Raw genomic sequence first — 19885 nt, 5'->3', positions numbered from 1 at the left:
GCTGGATGAAAGGAAAATTGCTAAAGGTCCCAACATGTCCAGAGTCTGCAACAGCATTTCTCTCAGAGGTTTGAATTGGTAGACAAGCAACAACTGAAGCCCCTGTCTGAGCCCCCTGAGGGGAAGTCAGGCCTGATTCTGCCAGCAGCTGCTCCCTCGGGCGGGTCGGGCTTGTGGGTAATGAGGCCTCGGCTGGATTGCAGTGCTTCAAAGCTTTTTTCAATCTCTGTGAGGATTTCTTTGTTCAGAGTGGCACAGGGTCCCCCAGCAACCAATGATCTCTCTCTGCTTTTCTAACAGTTTTTACATCTCTATTACTCCCCAATATGGACATCGTACATTAGGTAACTAGTCAGCATGAAGTGGACGAGATGAATCATCAGATGATGTGATCAACTCGTACAAGACTCAAACAGGGTCAAAAAATGAATCAACTCCTACTTTGATCAGAAATCAATAATTCAAACATTACTTAAGCATTCATCTTGAATCTATGAATATTTCTAATTTATCACTGCACAACAACCATATAGTAAATCAATATCCTGGGTATGCACTGACTGACTGCACACACAGTGAATCATAGCCTCATGGTTTTATGCTGATTTAATAAACATTAGATTTCTCCTCTTATTGTTTCCTTGGTGGTGTTCCTGCTCTCCTGGAGGGCCCTCAGGTGAGGGAGAGAGGTGCAGATTGGGTGATCCACAACCAGCACTGGATCGCCCGTTTCTCCTCGTTTTCTCTCCTCTGTCGATGAATGAGCCTGCTGAGGCTTCACTTCCTGTGGAGCGCTGCCCTCACTCACCCTGTGTCTCAGCAGGCCGCTCATGCTGAGGCCTACAGATCCCTTATCAAATGATCAACACTTTGGTGATCAACATGTCCAGAGTTTCAGTGTGTGACTTGGTGACTGCTGATAGAGCTATTGATCCATGCTAAATGGAAAATGCATCATGTTAGAACTTTTCAGAGAGTAAATATCAAGCAGGTGTGCAGCTCATCTCTAAAAGACTAAAGAACACATATTAAATCCTGCACTGACACAGTTTCAGTGAAGTTTTCCCTGCTTACGCTGCAATCCTGTAATAGAGGATGTTCCACTAACACATGTACAGTCTGTATGTCTGGTATATTCTGAGGGAGCTGCAGGACTTTCATGCATGCTGACATTATTCATATGTCTTTGCTCTGAACTTGTCCAACAGGCAAGCAGGAGGGATTTGAAGCAGCATATGCTGAAGATATTTTCTTAATGCTTATGAGAGGACAGGGCTTCTGTGTGAAGTCTTGTTGGCATTATCACTGCTACCAGCTGCTTTCTGGAATTACATGTGTCATGTTAGCTAGCCAGAGGTGACGGGTTAAGATAGGCATGTGTTAAAAGGTTTTGACTGCTTTCTTGCTTAAAAACTGAAAATGTACATAATTCAGCTATGCATTGGGTTTTTTTTCAACCACCATGCTGCAAACTGGGTTGTTATAGCTCAGGTCTCACATTGTCATGGCCTACACTTCCCTTCTCACAACATCAAGCACACACACACACACACACACGCACACACATCTCAGACTTCCATGAATATCATCATAGTTTAAGGGCAGCACACACACAGATCTTCAGAAGCTGACTAATCATTATTTCACCAATGTATTTATTGTTGATGTGTCCAAATACTATCTAGTTTGTCAGATGTTTATTAGCAATATAAGTTCCACCAAAGAGACATTTCCCTCTAAACTTCTCACATGGTTTCATAAATAAAGGTCCAAAGAATGATCCAATATTTCACTAAGAAAAGGGCAGAGATTAGAAAAAATTACAAAAACTGAAAACAGATTTGTGATGCGTCCGTTTTGGCAAGACAGACTCTGTAGAGGGGCAGAGTGCCATCAGGCCACTTTAAAGAGACGCAGCTGCCCTGTGGGGCACAGCAGCTACTTTGTCAGAAACATAATACAAAAAGGAGCAGCTGTCCCTTCCTGGTCCACTCCTCACTGCATTTGGAGCTGACGCGGTGTCAGAAAAAGGACAGCTGTCAGTGTTTTGGAACTGCTTCACAATAAAAGCCGCGCAGTGTTTCAACAGTTGAACCCTTTTAATGTGAAGCAGCAGCAAACGGAAATGTTTGGTTAGTATTAGCAGCGCCTTCATCCACCTCACTGAACGCTGTGAGCTGCTTTTTATTTGTTCTTACCATTAGATGTTAAACGCATTTTTTGTTGTTATGCATGCTAAAACAAGTTTTGCTAGAACAGCATGTTTTAATTAATTGGTACTATGCAATGCCAACTACTAAATTACTTCTGTAACTTGTTATGTTGTTATATTTGTTGATGCATGTTGTAGGTGACTGATATGTAGGAGTAGCTATGCTTTTTCTGGGTGATTTATTTTTTCCAAACAGCTGTTTGGAATGATGTCATGTAACCACCGAGCAAAGAGATTGAACTTGACCTGGTGAATCTGTGCCCACTGACAGGAGCTGTGTTGCAGTCAATATTAATCATACAGCTAAGCTCATGTAAGGATCTGAATCACTGGTCCTTTATCTGACTGTTTGTACAGTTCAAATCTGTGTCCTCGACCGCCGCTCTGAAACATCAGTAGCCTAACTGAGCCGTGCATTGATAACTCTGTGGTGCTGTCTGTGGTGCTGAAGTTTGTTATTGCGCATTTTTCTCTCAGTCCTGCTCTTCTGTCGGTTTCCTCTTGGATCTATAATATTCTCTAAACTATATATTATACATACTCACTTCTATACCATACTGTGAACCTGTTGCTCTGCAGAATAGAGTCGCCTTCATGATCAAAGTGATAAGTAGCAGCATGTTTTCACAGATAAGTGAGAGGATCATATTCCTATAATATTTCTCTGATTTTTCAGTAGCATCTGTCCTGCTGAAAATAATTAAAGGCGAAAGCCAGATGAGGCGTGCCACACAGAGCTCTTAGCAAATGTATTTTATCCGAGTAAATTTCCTGGAAGCTATCAGTACTGTGTGTGGACTATCTGGAGTTGTTTGGGAGCTCAATACTTTGATTTCTGACTAAATAACTTCAGGCTGTACTTTGTTTAGAGTGATATTTAGCAAATGTTAGTATGCTAACATGATGAACTTGTGGTGAACATGGTCGACAATATAGCCTACCTGCGTGTTAGCATGCTGATGTTTACATTTATTTCAAAGCGTAGCTGTGCCTATGTGCAGCCTCACTGAGCTGCTAGCATAGAAGAAGAAGAAGAAGAAGAAGAAGAAGAAGAAGAAGAAGAAGAAGAAGAAGAAGAAGAAGAAGAGGAATTGGTCAGGAGGTGATCTTCTTGGGGTTTTTTAAGGAGGAAACCCCAGGTGAGCACGGGGAGAACATGCAAACTCCACACAGAAAGGCCCCTTTCCTCGAGCAGCAGGCACTGAAGACATGGTGGAGGACACGCCACCAGCGCCCACAGCCGGATTCGAACCGGGACCTTCTAGCTGTGAGGTGACAGTGTTACCACTTGTTCCACCGTGCCACCTACCTAGCATGTTAACAGGTCATCTGAATGAAATATGGACTGTATTTCTTTCAGTCCAGTGCTGACTGCCCAAAATGCACCTGAGAATGGCAGATTCAATGTGCCTCCCCTCTAGTAAGAAATTTGTGAGCCCTCATTATATGTTGCATTGTTCCAGGTCAAGACTCAAAATTTAACCTAATTTTTGTGGCTTTGCTAAGTCTGATTTGACTCTACAGCCCTTCGATAAAGCACAAAGCACCAAATAAGCCTTCCTCCACAGTGCCATCATTGCTGGACCAGGCTGTTTCATTTGAGAGTACAGCTATTGCCCTCAGTCATAGCTGTCTCATGAGCGGAGTTATTTTTTCTCTTAAAGTGGGAAGGCTCCTCTCTGACTCAGAGTAGTAGGATGATGTTCACAAGGCTGATAGAGGCAGCAAAAGCCTCCTCTTGTGTGGCCGTCATGCGTTACAAAGAGAAAACAGGCAGTGAAAGCCAGGATGGACAAACGCAGAGTTCAGCTCATTCATTTCCAGAAGGCCTCAGACTGACTAGAGTCCGGTTGAGAGTAATGAAAGAACAAAAACTGCAGCTTTGTAGTGACAGGCTGAAAGATGGTCTCTGAATGGTGATGATAGAGACCCTGAATATTTATTCCTCTGCAGCTGGACGTACTTCTTGGCTGTAATATAATTACAGTGCTTGACATCACACTGGAAATACATAGAGCTCTGGCACACACTCATTGCTGATAACTGTGATTGCAGCTCTTCAAAACTGATGAAATCCTGGATGTTAGTAATTGCAGACAAACAATAAGAAAGAGGACTTTGAGTTTATTAATAAAAAAACAGCATCACAGTAGGGAATAAATAGCTCTGCAGACATAAACCTACTCTTCAACTTTCAAGAAAATCAGAAATGCAATTAAATGAAGTCATTTTGTCAGTGAGGGCTCAGAGGCTGAGCTCTTCATGTTTCTCATGGGGAGGAGAGGTGGTGTGGTGCATCAGCAGGGGTCCCGTTCCAGTCTGAGCTCATTGGAACACATTCATAATCCTGCATTGCCATCTGGAATGGCTTCCTATCCCACATCTGCGACTGGAGCGAGCTGCTTCATGGGAACAAACTCACAGAATCTAACGTTTTGAGCAGTGAACAAAACATCTGGGAACTCTTGAAATGTTGCATGATTTGCTGAAAGGTGAAGGGAGAGAGCAACCCTGCTTTACAGCATTCAAATGTGGCTGATGTGCACTTCTGATGAAGTTTCACTTAGTGCTGAAATGATGAGTCAGAAAATTATTAATCAGCATGTCATTCATCGAGCAACAAGACTGAGAGTCTACAGCTTCGCAGCTGCACCCAGCAGCTCTACGAGGCTGTGCTAAGGCAGCTGAGCTAATGCTAATGTTACCATGCTAAAAAAATAAAAATGACAATGCTAACATGCTGTTTAGCAGGTATAATGTTGACCATGTTTGTCATCTTAGTTTAGCATGCTAACATTCGCTAACTAGCACTAAACACAAAGTACAGCTGAGGCTGATGGGAATATTACTGTTGCAGGTATTTGGGCATAAACAAATGAAATTTCAACACAATGGCTGTGCTTGACCAGAATTCAAGCACTCCCCTTTAGGGCATTGTGACTTTTTGCAGCAAATTCAATGCCAATTGGTCCAATACATTTTAGCATGTCACAGCAGGAAAATGCTACATTCATACAATGTTCACACAATGGGAAAAAAAACCTAAAGAGAGTTCACGCATTACTGCGAGCTTTGTACTAACATAAGTTAAACAGCCTGACTTTCTTAAATTAAAAATTCATAGACACAGGAAACCATATACAAACTAGGTAAAGATCTGTTTAAGCTGGTTAAATCGACCATCAGTGATGGTGGCTTTGAAGCCATTTCGCCAGTTGTGTTTGTTGACTTCTGCGGTTCCTCTCATCACATTACTGTCGCAACATCTACAACTGGGAATTACAACTCAAGAGGGTGATGTGAGTGGTTTGTCCAACTTGTTGGGCTGTAATTATGAAATGAACTATATGATGAGAATGCAGCAAAAAGCAAAGTGTATGCTTTATTAGCACTTTGATGGATGAGCACCTTTTGCTGCATTGCATCATCAGTTACTGATCCTGACGTGATGTCACAGCCTCTCTAAGCTGAAGAACTCTGCTGCTGACCACCGGATATCTTGTGAGAAGGAATGATTGAGTAGCAGCATGGTTTTCTAACTGTATTTGGTTAAGAAGTCTTACTGTTTTTCCTCTTGATTCTTAATGTCTTCTTTAAAGTCTTGCTGATGAAATGAGGGGTACCGCGGTGTTAAGGAAGCCATGCTAGACTAATCAGATGCACCACATCCTGAAGCATCACAGTAGAAATGTACGATTATTGCAGTGAAGAAAGTGCTACAGTCACAGTAGAAACACCTCAGGATAACTTAGACAAACAACCACACGCACCCAATCCCAGCACTTCATCTGGGGGAGCACTGAACGAATCACAATGGCAATAATCAACATTGCCTCAACAAGACTCTATACATAGTTTTATATCTGCAACAGAGACATCCGTCACGCCCCCTCTCCCTGCTAACACTCCTATTGGTCAGTGGGACTGGGTGGCCAGTGTTATTTGAATCGGGGGGGTTGTAGGGGTTGGTGTCGGTACATGGATTGCAGTCTGGAAGAAGTACATCTGAAAGAAAAGAGAAGCAAAGTTAAATATTCTGTCAAAGTTAAATTTGACTGACATCAGGCTACATCCACATTCAGCTCACTGACCTTACAGCCGACAGCCAGCAGTGTGTGCAGGACCACTATGCTCGCAACTGTAGCCACTGCCATCACCTTGGTGTCATCACGGACGACGGGCCAGAAGGTGAGGACCAGGACCGAGCCAGAGATCACCATGGCAACCAGGATCAGTGTCCACCGCAACCACTCAAACGGGATGATCCACAAAACCTGGAGAGAACAGGGCTGCATGTGGATTACTCATGTCTGGGTCTCAACGCGTTTGATTAATGAACTCTGTTGCTTTTGTCTGGTTAATCTGGTTCGTTTAGGCAGACGTGAAAGCTGTCAATCAAACCAGGCTTGCTGAGCACCAGCCACAGGTTTTCTAGCTTCCAGGTTTGGTGCTGTGTTGCTCATTAGTGTTTCTCCCACTGGGGACACCCGCACATTCACACTCGGCCCAGTGACATTACATTGGGATCATGTCATGAAAATAAAAATAGCTTTTCTAGGCTCTAGGCTGGGAAGCTTTAGCGAGTATAGCTTCATAGATGAGAACTTCAGACTACAAAGAGTGATAACTGAACTTGTTTTGTAATTGGTAGGATCCTGTCAACAGGTCACAAGTCCGATGGCAGCCTTGACTGATGATCCTCATATTCAATTTCTTGTCAGCTCTTTGAGACTCCAGAGAAAATAAACAAACACATCAGGTCCATTGAAGTGCAGCCTGAGTTGCTGTTAATCACCAGAAACTGATTCTCCCATGTGCATCGATGTAGCTGTGATGATGCAGGATGACATCACCACAACTGTCCAATCACTGAGTTACCTGTAAGATCCATGTAATAAGTGTTTTCTGGGGCTGTCCATTGTATATGTACAGATGGAGTTCTTTCTCAGTTTTCCTGGTTATTAGCTAGGCTCTTTACTGAAACAAAACACCCATAGATAGAAATCTTTGCACTGAAGCGTAAACTAAAACGTATGAGACTGTCCACTGGGATAATTGGTCTGCATAAAGCCAGCATTTTGTGACCCTGATATCCATTAGTAAAACTCAGGAGAGAGCGATGGACTCACCGAGGTGGGGATATAGATGAAGAGGGAGTAGCCGTAGACACACACAGTCTCCAGGAAGGAATAGCCACCAATCTGCCTCTCTGCCCCTTGTCGCCAGGTCAGGAAACCCCACAAACCAATGGGCACCAGCCAGGCATATGTGAAGATCACTACAGCAGCTATCGTCACTGTTGGTTAAAAGCAGAATGGAGAAACAGAGCTGACTCAGCATGACTTGGTAAAACTCAGACAAGCTCTTTCTGGTTCATCAAAGACCCTGAGGAGGACTGACCTCTGTGGAACTGTGGTCTGTAGTGGTAGGCAGGGTTTCCCATCTCACTGAGGAAGGTGGACAAGTTCCCACTGATGGCTACTGAGAACACCAGTGTCACACAGATCCAGAATGGACCTACACACACACACACACACACACACACACACACACACACACACACACACACACACACACACACACACACACACACACACACACACACACACACACACACAGGAAGAGTTTCAGAGACTGCTTTCATTTCCTAATTTGACCTCGTACCAAACTAACCTTAAGCACCAAATTCCTACTATTCCCAATATAAATCTAACCTTACAATCTCACTCCAGCCTTGATCAGAGTAATGATCACACCAATTCACCAAAATCTACACCCATTTCCCTGGAAAAATACCTGTTAGAACCTGGGATCTTTAGCATGTTTGTACACCTTTAATGAATACTGTGTCTACTAAATCAAAGATGCCCTCTTCTTATTAACGCTGCCACACAACTGAACGCAACTAAATACTGAAGTAAGACCTTGAAATGCTGTTACATTAATACTTGATCAACTTTTCAGCTTGCTTTTTATGCTAAAATGCCAGCTTGCATTTCAGCTGCGTGGCAAAATACGTTTTAGAATATGTACAAAAGAGGCAAAATCTGTCATCTACACTATGCTGACAGTTCAACGCGTGACTTAATCAGACAGACAGGCCTTGCCTTGCATCGCAAACACAACAGCAGATGGGTGTGTGATCTGTGTTAAAATCATATTAAATGTCTACACATAGGCTCTTTAAATAAAGAGAAAATGGAGGATAAAAAAGAGGCAGTGTAACATTTAACACCTCTTCACTGGCTTACCATATAGATCTGGGTTAGTCCTAAGGTGGTGTTTGATAAAGTTTCTTCCAGGTAATGGCATCAGTGACCCCTTAACTCTGTCCAGAACCTGCATCACATGATGAAGTGTCAAGCAAAATATGACATTGTTTCACTGAGCTCTGAACAACAAACAAAACACTTGCATCCATTGTTGAATTACAGCTGCAGCCATGTAAAGAGTATATTTGTTGAGAGGGAGTGTCTCATACCTGCACTGTGTCCACATTGAAGAAAGACTGATAGTACTCAAAGGTCCAGAAGCCACCTGTTGCCTTCTGTCCTCCTAACAGCTGGAAGCACAGACATCTTTCAGCTGCTGTCCACTCAAAGCATCTTAACCTGTGTCATGGTGACACACAGACAGTTTACACACCTCTGAGCTCTCCTGCTGACCCTCCTCATCCTCTGAAAGGTCTAGTTTCACATCCTCTCCTGCTCCTCCTCCTCCTCCTCCTCCACCTGCTGCTGCTGCAGTGGTGGTGTTTGAGACAGACATACTGAGTGTGGAGGCTCCTGGGTCTGCAGACAACAGCTCTGCTGCTTCCTCAAACTCTACAGACATCAAGAAAAACTAGAGTTAGGAACAGAAACAACAGTTCTGCTCCAGGGACCTGTGTCATGAAGCCAGTTCCACTTAGTCTGCCTCTCTATGGGCTCTATAAGCCCAGCACTTGTGATCCTGTAGGAACAATGACTGCATTTCATGTGATCTGATTGGTCAGTCTTTGGGCTGTTGGCAGGTTTAGATCTGACCCTGTGCTCTGGAGAGGGTTAGCCATGCAAATAGCTGGATAACCACCAATCTCAGTGAATAGTATAGATGCCATGTGACACTGAAAAATGTTAGCTTTAAAAACCTTCCCTGGTGCAGCTTCAACATGTATCCATGAGTTAGGGAGTGAAATATAGGATTTGATGAGGGAATGAAAGAAGCAAAGCCAGACAGCTGACGGAGTAAAACAGAGGGTGGGAAGAGAAAACGAACACACGCATGGATTTGAATGACATGGTCTTTACCTTGAAACTGTAGATCATTTGGACTGGCCATTACTCCAGCAACCAAACAGCAACCTCATGCAACACCTGGGAGAAGTTGATCCCTGAGGTAAGATATGTTCACACACTCCAGCTGCCTGCAGGCCAGGAACAGTTTATTAGTCAACTCATCTGTCATTAAACATCTGTTAGTTTAGCAAGCAGCAAGCTAACTCATCAATGAGCTCTTTTATGTACACATTTAAATATAAAGAAATTCACGTTATTCTCAATGGCATCAAGACAAGTCACACTTCTGCCGTAACTCTGCAGTCCACTTGTGTCGTAACCAGAAAAGCACGGTTTAACACCGACCTGTCCGAAGCAGGATGTCCCCGATGATGATGGCGTGACAGTGGCCAGAGAGCTGTGACAGCTAATACTAACTAGACTAAATGAACACTAGCGCTCGTTTGTCATTTGTTTGAAGGTGTGAATGTAAGTAATGTAATCATATGACGACACAGCCTATGTAAGTTTGAAAAAATCATAGAAAATGATAATACACTGCTAACGCCTGTCTCTCATAGCCAGCGAAACTGCTGTCAGGCTGTCTCGTTGATATGTCTTCCGGTACACGTCACCACGTAAACAAAGCTGTCACGTGACCAATCTTCTTTTAAAAGGTGGTTTGTTCATTAATAAATAACGTACTGTGTTATGTACAGTTATGAAACACGTTGCAACACATTGTATTTAGTATTTAAATCATAATTACAGCAAAAATATGTATTTACATTTTGTAACTATTACACTGCAAAGATTAGTGACAGCAAACGGAACGCTCGCAAGGTAGAGCTTTCTATCGGAAGAGTAAAAGCGATTCACCTTCTGGGCGCCATCTTGGCTCCATGTGAGCGTCTTCTTGACCAGTAGGATGTTTCTTCTGCGTGAAGGTGACCGTACAAGTGCATAAAATCTGTTAAAATGGCTTCGTTGCGTGTCGTGAGGAGGATGTTCTGTGCGGCGGCAGAAACAGCAGCAGCTCCGGCCTCAACCAGTCGATGGGAAAGACTGAAAAAGAGCAAAGCGGGTGAGAAACCGACCACACGAATCAGGCACATCAGCTAGAGTTACTTCGTGGAACAGTTAAGGTTACAGGGTTACCACTGAAAATGATTTGATATAAATGTTGATAAACATTACTTTAGCAATTGTTCAGTTTAATTCAATTCACTGTAGGGGGCAAACATGATAAGAGAGATGTCCTCACTTATTTCTGACTACAGTGTCTAACGTTACTTTATCATTGTTATCAGCTGACATTAGCTAACGTCAGATGTAAATGGTGATTGCCCATGCTAACTATAATAGGTTTGCTGTAGTGTTGTTATAACTGCAGATTGGTAGCTTGACAGAAACTTTTATCATGGCTGTACCACTGAAAAACCACAGCAGCTGATACTGACTTACAGGAACTGTTATTTGACACTCGATCTTACCTCATGCAAGATCTTGCATCTTGAAACAGTTGGTTTCAGGTTGCAGATTTTAAGCATTGAATCAGACCTGGAGCCAGTTGCACCAGTTGTTTCTAAGTGTAAACTCATCCTAGTTACAGTTAATTGTTTACTAAGGGGACGTTTCACATCACTGAGTAAGAAGGCACAAACTAGTTCTAACACAGAGATGAGTTGTTACTAATCTGAACTTGCAAAATATTTGTTTACTCACAATATAAACAAATATTTACATGCAGTAACTGTCAGGTAGCAAACTCAGCCATGTGACAAGGTAATGTCAGCCTGCTACTGTGATCCATTCGGACTGAAGAGGAAAACAGGTGACATGACAGATGTAGTGGTTTACAGAGATGACCTGCTGTTTAATAATGATGTAAAGTGGAAAGATTTTTTTTTTATTAGCTTTGGCATTTATGTGACAGCTTGTGATCCTACAGTGACTTCATGTTGAGATGATTTGAGTTGATTTCTTGTGCCGCATCCTTCCCTCTGTCTACAGGTGTCTGGTGTCGAAGCCTGTTTTCTGACTACAAAGAGGCATGTCGGGAGATGGTGGTTGGTGCGTGGGAGCGGCCAGTCAAAGCCTCTGTGTACATGACTCTGCTGGGTGGGACCTGGGCCTGTTTCCACACAAAACCTGACCAGTCATCCTTTGAAGCCGTCCTGCTGGAGTGCTCCAGCCAGCTGGGCCTTCTGTCACCGTGGATCCGCAATGCCACCTCTGACGGCCATGTGCAGAGTCTAGTGAAGCTACGTAACGAGGGCCGGCTCCGCCACGTCGGCCTGGGTCTTCTCTCTCTAGTTTACTGTGCAGACTATGACCCAGATGCCACACTGTACGAAGCCCAGTGCTCCAATCTGTCAGTGCCCTGGAGGGAGCTCCCTCAGCGGGTGCTAGATGTGGGTTTTGTTGGCCGTTGGTGGATCCTGGACTCAAAGATGAAGGACTATGATGTGAATGAGGAAGAGTTCAAGCACCTGCCAGTACACATGCAGGTAACATCGCCACCCAGTGTTCAGGAGGTGGAAAGGAGTGAGAGGTTGCATAAAGAGTCCTGGTTAGCACTGACTGTGGAGGATGAGGAGAAAGACACAAATGTGGTGGACCGAAAACAGGAGAGTGTCAGTGAAGAGAGCCCAATCAAAGCACTGAAGCAGGAACAGACTCAAGCCTGAGGGCTGAGCGGTGAAGACATTTCACACTGCAGGGTAAAAACATGCTGGATACAAAGTGTACCGTTTTTCATGCAGCGTTGGATTCAGCGAACCGCTTTTAGCTTACAGTTGCAAGTGACGGACTGTCCAAACTGCTTGAGGAAACAGCTTCATCTTGTCAAAGTAAAAGCAGCTCTACAAAATAAGTTCTAATTTATTCCAGCCTGCATTTTCTTTCACAGATGATATTGCGAATCATTTATACCGTGAAACACATGTCAATAAATCTGTCAGTTATATCCAGATGTCTCACTGTTTATTTATCTTACTCATCTCACAACTCTCGTACGATATTTATACAGGCCTTTGGCTTTTTTAGGAATGTTAGGATGTAGACATGAGTTACATATTTTTCTCTTTTCCCATTTTCCTTTAAACAGCCTTACTCTCCTCTATTTAATTTAGTGTCTTCCCACATTTCTGCCTTTTGCTCTGTTTTCTGCACCTGTCAGTGTGAAAATATGATAACTAACTAAAAGGCTTTATGCAATTACAGTGAACTCCATTTGTAGCTGCAGTCATCATCATTAACATCAACATTTCACACTGAGTGTGTTTGCCTGAGTTAGTATTTTAGTTATAATTGGGTTTTTGGAGGATGCCAGTTTTGTGTTTGGGCATATAAACACCATATCCTGCTTTCATAAACCCGGATAAGGCCTTATCCTGAAGTAGTGAGATAGAAACCAAAAATGACTTTTGTTTCAGCATCTAAATAAAAATTACATTATTTATCATCATGTTTTTACAGGGTGCATTTTATTGTCGCTCCTGTCTTGTGTCACCAATAAAAGGCAGTCAGGAGCTAAGCACTGCTCAGGCTGAGATTTTGAGAAGTCAAACACACACCTGGATGGCGACAGTGTGCTACAAAATCTAACACTGACTGCAAGTTCAGTCCATTAACTCTTCCCACTGAGGCCATGAGAGGCAAAAACTGTGTAAACATGCATCGTTCCAACTAACTAGAATGATAAAAATGTAAAAAAAAAATTGCCAAACCTGCACTATCACCAGCCTGGATATTTGCATAATGTGCATGTATGAAGAGCTTTTTTTTTTTCCGTATAAACGTATTCCAAATATGATCAAAACATGTGGTGGAAGAAGAAGTTTGCTTAAAATTTACTAAAGTAAAAGTAATACAACAATGTAAAAATACTCCAATACACGAAAAGGCCGTCAATTCAAAAATCTGCTCTAACAAAAATAAAGAAATATAATCAGATTGTACTTAAAGTACTTGTTCTGTTGTAAAATATCCCCAGTGACTAATTTATAATTATTATTGTTACCTTACTCTATGAAGGTATATATATTTAAATAGTATTATTATATAGAAATATAAAATTGAGTTGAACAGAGGCGTAGAGTAACATACAATGGGAATACTGGAGTAAAGTACTAGAGTAAATGGACTTAATGACTTTGTATGCAGTACTGATAGTATTCATAGGCTGGATTTACCTTTTACATTATAGGTTAAGTGTGTAAGCTTGTAGGTCATTACAGCGCACAGCAGAGACACACACACCACTGCTGCCTTCACTGTCACAGCGATCCACTTTAACCTCATTGTAAATTCATAAACTGGCCGTTCTGAGAGGGAGTCTCACAGTGACACCGACCCCTCGGACATTAAACCATAATGGGGTCAAAGGTGAGTCATGATGTCACTGCATTGACTTGCTGGCAGTGGCTATCAGATGTCACCTGGAGGAAGTCATAGGTCAGAGGCCAGCCTGCGGTGTTCAATAGTCGCTGGTGTCCACTCTGCCAAAGTACTGCTGGTGTTTTGGTATACAGCCACCAGATGGCGCTCTATTGCAAAGCAATTTACGAGCTCAGCACCAGCACCTTCATTGTGCTGGACGTTCATTAATAACCACAGTTTCAGGATGGGTGAAGAGAGTTTTGCTATCTGACGATGAAGCTGATCATTTGACAAATTAATTATCCATTCAATGGCTGTTTGGAGCTTTTGGTTGTATTACCCAATATTCAGCAGATGGAGTTTGTCCAACTGTCATTGAATTGATATTCAAATCTCCACTTTTCAGAGAGCTTTATAGTTTGACATTTGGGAAATATGCTTATTCCCTTTCTAGGAAGGCTTAGATGAGAAGATCAATACCATGCTCATGTTTGTATGATTAATATGAAGCTTAAGTGAGCAGGAAATTAACCTATTTTACCACAAAGACTGGAAAGAGAAGGAAACAGGTAGCATGGCTCCATCCAAAGGTGCGCTAGTCTGACACACAAGGCTCCAGAAAACCTTCTTCTGTCTGATAATGCAGGATGACCACAGCTCCACCCAGATAAATCTCTGTGAGCTGGAAACATCAACAGGTCCGAACTCATATAAGACACTTAGATCTGTGCCGCATCTATCAGACCTTCATCAGAGCATACAGTACATGATAGACCCAAGGCTCAAACTGCCAGGTTTGTGTTGCAGTGAGATAGACTTGAAACAAATCTGAACTTTGAATCAGAATATCACATTTTGTAATATGAAAGCTTTTTTAGAAATAGTGGAGTTGGAGAGACGTCACTGTTTGGGAGAATTTGCTGGTCTTTGTCTTCTGTAATGATAAATTGATTCAATGGATTTTGGAGGGTTTGTTGGACAAAACAAGCAGTTTGATAAAATCACCTTGGACTTGGACTTAGACTTAAGAGCTTTTGTGACAGGCATTTTCACAAATTTATGACATTGTATAGACCAAATGAAATGAATTAATCATGAAAATAATCTGCAGATTAAAGGATAATTAAATAATTGCTACTTGCAGCCTTATAGTTTTGATACATACTATATAACTGCAACATCCCTGGTTTGACTCCAGCCTGGGACCTTTGTCGCAGGTCATATACCAGACTATGTTTCTGCTTATTATTCTCCATCAGGCAGATTTTTCAGACCATCCACACGAGCTACACAGGTCTCACTTTGTAACAGCTGCTGTAAACCAACCTATCTGAAACGCTCGATGACATGTTAAAGCACAGCTTGGCACGTGCAGATGGACGGTACGAGCTGGTGTCAGTTCGGAAAAACACTCAGAGTCTACAAGTATTCTGTGCCACTCTGAGAGACTGTACAGAGGCACAGCAGTTGAACTGAATGCTAACATAAGCAAGCTAACATGCTGAAGTTTAGTTTATAATATTTATCCTGTTAACTGCTTTAGTGTGTTAGCGTGCTAACATTTTCTAATTAGTAGAGCAGAGTTGAGGCTGGAATGTCTTCAGGTTTGCAGGCATTTTGGTCATTGGACATTGAAGTTTAGACCTGATGATGGCGCTGGAAGAGAAGTCATTACCAAAGTGATTACAAATTATCCTGCATGGAACATGACTGCCTGCAGGATTCATCCTCCGGACACCATGAGTGTCTGTCCAGGATTTCAGGGGAAGTAAATATGGTTAAGATATTTCTGTTGGGACCAAAGTGGTGGATCACTCAGCATCCATAGAGCCATGCTGCAGTCATGGCCAAAAAGCATTATGGACCCAGCTGTGCTCTTTGTTGCTGTGCAACATAAAACCATCATTTAGAATTAATGTCTTGCAATATGAATAAAACATAATATTTGCAGCTGTATTTGCCATTTTGATGATGAAGTATATAAAAATCCACAGAGAGCTGAATATACTGGACGGTGTCGCTGCTTTGCTCTGTCGCCTTCCTCTTGTGTTGCATCCTTTCAGGGCTTCCTCTGCATCTGCATCTCCCTCCATCTTTGCCTTATGACCTCTATCGACCCCTGCGCTCCCATCCATCCTGCCCCCTCCTCCACACAGACAGCAAGTCTGTCGGCCATAGGGGTCAGTGAGGGCGGTCACTGTCAGGTGGTGTTTGAAAAACACACTTCTTTTTTTTTTTTTTTCTTTCAAAGCAAAGACAAAATCACCTCAACGTCTTCAGAGAACAATCTGCAACATCTCTACATGTTGAAATGCCTCTTTTTTGACGACTCTGATCTTTAAGTTTCCTTTCACATAATGGTTTGGAAACTCGAATCTTAACTGTGTTGACTTTCCTGGCAGGAAATTTGGGGATTTGGACAGTTGAACTGTGCATTCAGGATGTATATCTCAAAAACATGGCACCTTTAATATTCATCTGAGTGCTATAACTGTCAGATCTCCCTTCTTGCCGCATGAACAGCTCATGATGTGATGCTGTGGTACACATTGCAAGCCAGTGCATTCATTTTCTGTCAGCTGCTATCATCTGAGCTGTTAGGTCAGTTCATGGAGGATGCTGACGTTAACGCTCAACGCTTCCTTTACCTCGTCTACACTCACTAACCCTGAGAAAGGAGAGCAGGAGGTGATGGAGGAGGTGGGGGGAAAAAAAAAAACGAAGGGGGTGGGGATGTCTGTCTGGCCACCATGTTGACCTCATTGACCACAGCAGGATCAGGCTCGTATGCACACACACACGCACACAATGACACACACACTGAGCGACTAATCAATATGTAACTAAGGCAGGAGGGAGAAGGGTGATGGTGAGAGTGGGGGGATAAGTTGCCGAAGATGGAGAAAGGTAAAGGAACGACGTAAATGAGACTACAAGAAGAGCAAAATGCTGCCATTTGTAAGTAGTAACTGGATTTAAGTGGATTTTTGGAACGTGCTGGTTACTACACATAGTTGTTTTAAGAAAAAAATGTAACAAAGTCACATGGTGCTCTTGATTTTCAAATTTTTCACACATGAAATGTAAGACATCACGTGTCAACATATCAAAGATGATCAGACGATCCAAAGCTAAAATGTAAGAGATCACATGTGAAAATAACAACTTCACTTATAATATGATGTGGTTCACATGTGATAAACTAACATGGTGCATGTTATTTCAGATACGTCATGGGATTATCTCATCTCTAATAAAAAGACACTTGAACACAGTTCACATGTGATAAATGTACATGACATAATTTTCAGACATGTCACATTTAAATGTGAAATCACATGTGATAAATCCTCATATTGGTACATGTGGGTTTTGGATATTTGACATTTAAAAATTTGAAAATCTGAATTTACACAATAACACAATCCAACAGATTATGAACTTCAGCAGTTTGTACATTATAGGACACTATACATAAAAAAAATGAGTTCATTCAGGAATCTATAAATACAATGACTAGCGCCTGTAGCCAGCATCTACTAAGAAGATGAAAATAAATACAAACAGACAGGATGTGCAGCTGCATCAAAAGGGTTAACTGTCTGGGTCCAGGAGAGTGAGAAGTGTGTGTGTGCCGTGTTTGTGTGTGCATGTTGGGGGGGTGTCAGTAAGTGCAGCTCTATAATGTCAGTCAGTCTTAGAGTGTGAACATGTTTGAAGGCAGCAGCGAGGGAGGAGGAGGAGGAGATAGCGAAGGAGGGCAGAGCAGGAGAGGAGTGGAGGAGGGGTGTCTGGTAGACAGAGGGAGGGAGGGAGAGAGAAAGAGAGGGGGGAGGAGAGACAAGCCAAGTGTGCACAATATTCATTCAAACTGACAGAGGCTGTGTGTGTCCTGGTTTGCACTTCCCATTGCTCCTCTCTCTCTCTCTCTCTCTCTCTCTCTCTCTCTCTCTCTCTCTCTCTCTCTCTCTCTCTCTCCAGACAGTCTGCAGTTTACAGCAGCAGGAAGAAGACACCGGAGAGCCTCAAGAGAAGAAGAAAGAAAGACAGGGAAAGAGTGTGATAAACGACACACAAGGAGGAGGAGGAGGAGGAGGAGGAGGAAGGCAAACAAGGAGAAGGAAGGAAGTAAGGAAGAGCAGGGATTTGGGAAAGAGATGATGAGTCAAAGATGCAAAGAGCAGAGGATGAAAAAGAGAGAGAGAGTGGTCGCTTGGCTTTTCAATGGGAGGGGTAAAGAAGGAGGTGTAGAGATAGTGGAATGCAGAGAAAGAGGGACGGAGACACTACTGCTCCTGCAGAAGAGGATGTTGGGTAAGTCAGTTTGCACCTTTATTTCCTGCATTTTTCCAGGTTGGCTGGTGTGCATGCGGCAGGGCTCAGCTCCCAAAGCAGCCTTGACATCTACTTTCCATTGTCACTTTGTGGGAGAGGCTGCTTGCTGGCAGACATGAATGCGATGTGACAGTGTGTCAGCGGATGTTTGCCGACACTGATGTGCATGCATGATGCAATGCCAAGGAGGAACGCCCAGAGAGGCAGGGAAAGAGTGCAGAGTTGAGCATGGAAGTGGATGTACTAAAGGACACCAAGGTTGCATGCTAACATAGCAGTGAGTGCATTCACACAATGGGGATTTTCATTCATGATTCCTCATGTGATTGGCTGTTTGTGTGTGTGTGAAGGATGTGCATGTTTTTTTTTTTTTAATTTACAAGTGTGCATATGTCTTTTAGGAGTATATGTATCTATAAATGTGTTGTGTAGAAATGCATGTTGCATGTGCTGTGTGTGTTGCATGTGTGTGTTTGTCTGTCCCAGTGGAAGTGAATGACAATTAGATTAAAGTATTGATCCAGTCTGGGCCAGGTAGCGAGATGCAGACACGGTCACACACCCAGCAGCAAAGGGGGGGGTGGGGGTGGGGGGGCATCACTACACTATTCTCATTACCTCTGACATCACACATACACAAATATCTATATGCATTCTTATTGCTTTTGATGAGCAATGCATACCTGTAATTAAGAAATAGGAAAAAAAAAAAAAAAAATTTGAAACAGGAATTTTGTCTGTAAACACACCTTTACACACATTCCCCAAAACACACTCACTCACAGACACTGATGAGCTCAACTTGGTTCTCTTCAAAACACACTCTCTCTCACACACACATACACACACGGTCACAGTTGTGTTTTACTTACTTCGGAGGACATTACATTGACTTACATTAATTTCCTGGAGACTTACCCTACAAATATCTATACCTAACACAAATGTTGATGTGAATTCATGATGTAAGCGAACCTCTAATTCAGAACTCCCTTTGTAAAACTCAACTATTAAGAAACGCAGGAATTCTGTCTGTAAACACACATCTACACACACACACACACACACACACACACACACACACACACACACACACACACACACACACACACACCGGTGAACTCAGCTCAGTTCACGTTAAAACACACTCTCACTCACTCACTCACTCACACACACACACACACACACACACACACACACACACACACACACTCACAGACCAGCAGTTTCCCCAGTAATGGCGGTGCCTCCCTTGAACTCATTCACCGGGGGGTCATGGGTTCAAGTCCCAGGTGGGGGATGGGGAGCAAGTGAGTGGGAGAGTGAGCGAAGGAGGGTGGGAGGGAGGAAGACCGCCACTCACTCACTTACTTGCCCCCCCCCCACCCCATGTCTCTGTGCCTCCTTTTCCCTTCCCCCCCTTTTTATTTACCTCGCAGTCCGGCCGCCACAATCTGTCTTCGCATTCAGACACACATGCATTCACACGCAACCATGCATCCACACACAGGCATACACAGGAAGTCAAGTGCAAATTCAATAGATGCAACTTTGACGACCTTGTGTGTGAGAGACTGTATGTATATTGATGCATACATGTGTGTCCTTGGTGTGAGTGTGTGTGCAGGTGGAGGTCAGCAGTGTTAAATGTATATTTCTGCTGCTGTTACCTGAGCCGTGGCTGTTAAGACATCACTGT

At 42.9% G+C, this 19885-nt stretch overlaps 2 protein-coding genes across 2 annotated transcripts; one reads left to right on the top strand and one right to left on the bottom strand.

Annotated features, from left to right (window-relative positions):
* Positions 1–5783: 5783 nt before the first annotated feature.
* Positions 5784–10091, bottom strand: yipf2 (Yip1 domain family, member 2). The gene is made up of 9 exons (XM_070981945.1): positions 9835–10091; positions 9502–9617; positions 8858–9036; positions 8694–8774; positions 8464–8551; positions 7613–7729; positions 7342–7508; positions 6304–6486; positions 5784–6217 (listed from the first exon to the last, which is right to left on the bottom strand). Exons 2-9 carry the CDS (start codon positions 9530–9532, stop codon positions 6128–6130), a joined length of 936 nt encoding a protein of 311 aa, XP_070838046.1. The 5' UTR covers positions 9533–9617; positions 9835–10091; the 3' UTR covers positions 5784–6127.
* Positions 10092–10359: 268 nt separating this feature from the next.
* On the top strand, positions 10360–12436 carry timm29 (translocase of inner mitochondrial membrane 29). The gene is made up of 2 exons (XM_070981449.1): positions 10360–10552; positions 11482–12436. The coding sequence occupies exons 1-2, from the start codon at positions 10447–10449 to the stop codon at positions 12156–12158; spliced, it is 783 nt and encodes a 260-aa protein (XP_070837550.1). The 5' UTR covers positions 10360–10446; the 3' UTR covers positions 12159–12436.
* Positions 12437–19885: the final 7449 nt, after the last annotated feature.

This window comes from Chaetodon trifascialis, chromosome 15 (genome assembly GCF_039877785.1).
Source record: "Chaetodon trifascialis isolate fChaTrf1 chromosome 15, fChaTrf1.hap1, whole genome shotgun sequence".
In the NCBI taxonomy this organism is placed as follows: Eukaryota; Metazoa; Chordata; class Actinopteri; order Chaetodontiformes; family Chaetodontidae; genus Chaetodon; species Chaetodon trifascialis.
The sequence above is the reverse complement of the archived record's forward strand: the minus strand, read 5'-3'. Positions and strand labels throughout refer to the sequence as shown.

What these genes read in the sequence shown, in the direction of transcription:
- timm29 (XM_070981449.1), top strand. Translation starts at nt 10,447, where the DNA reads ATGGCTTCGTTGCGTGTCGTGAGGAGGATGTTCTGTGCGGCGGCAGAA. An exon ending in ACTGAAAAAGAGCAAAGCGG is followed by an intron (nt 10,553 to 11,481) that starts GTGAGAAACCGA and finishes CTCTGTCTACAG; the next exon opens with GTGTCTGGTGTCGAAGCCTG.
- yipf2 (XM_070981945.1), bottom strand. Translation starts at nt 9,532, where the DNA reads ATGGCCAGTCCAAATGATCTACAGTTTCAAG. An exon ending in GTCAGCAGGAGAGCTCAGAG is followed by an intron (nt 8,775 to 8,857) that starts GTGTGTAAACTG and finishes CTGTGCTTCCAG; the next exon opens with CTGTTAGGAGGACAGAAGGC. An exon ending in TCATCTATATCCCCACCTCG is followed by an intron (nt 6,487 to 7,341) that starts GTGAGTCCATCG and finishes TGTTCTCTCCAG; the next exon opens with GTTTTGTGGATCATCCCGTT.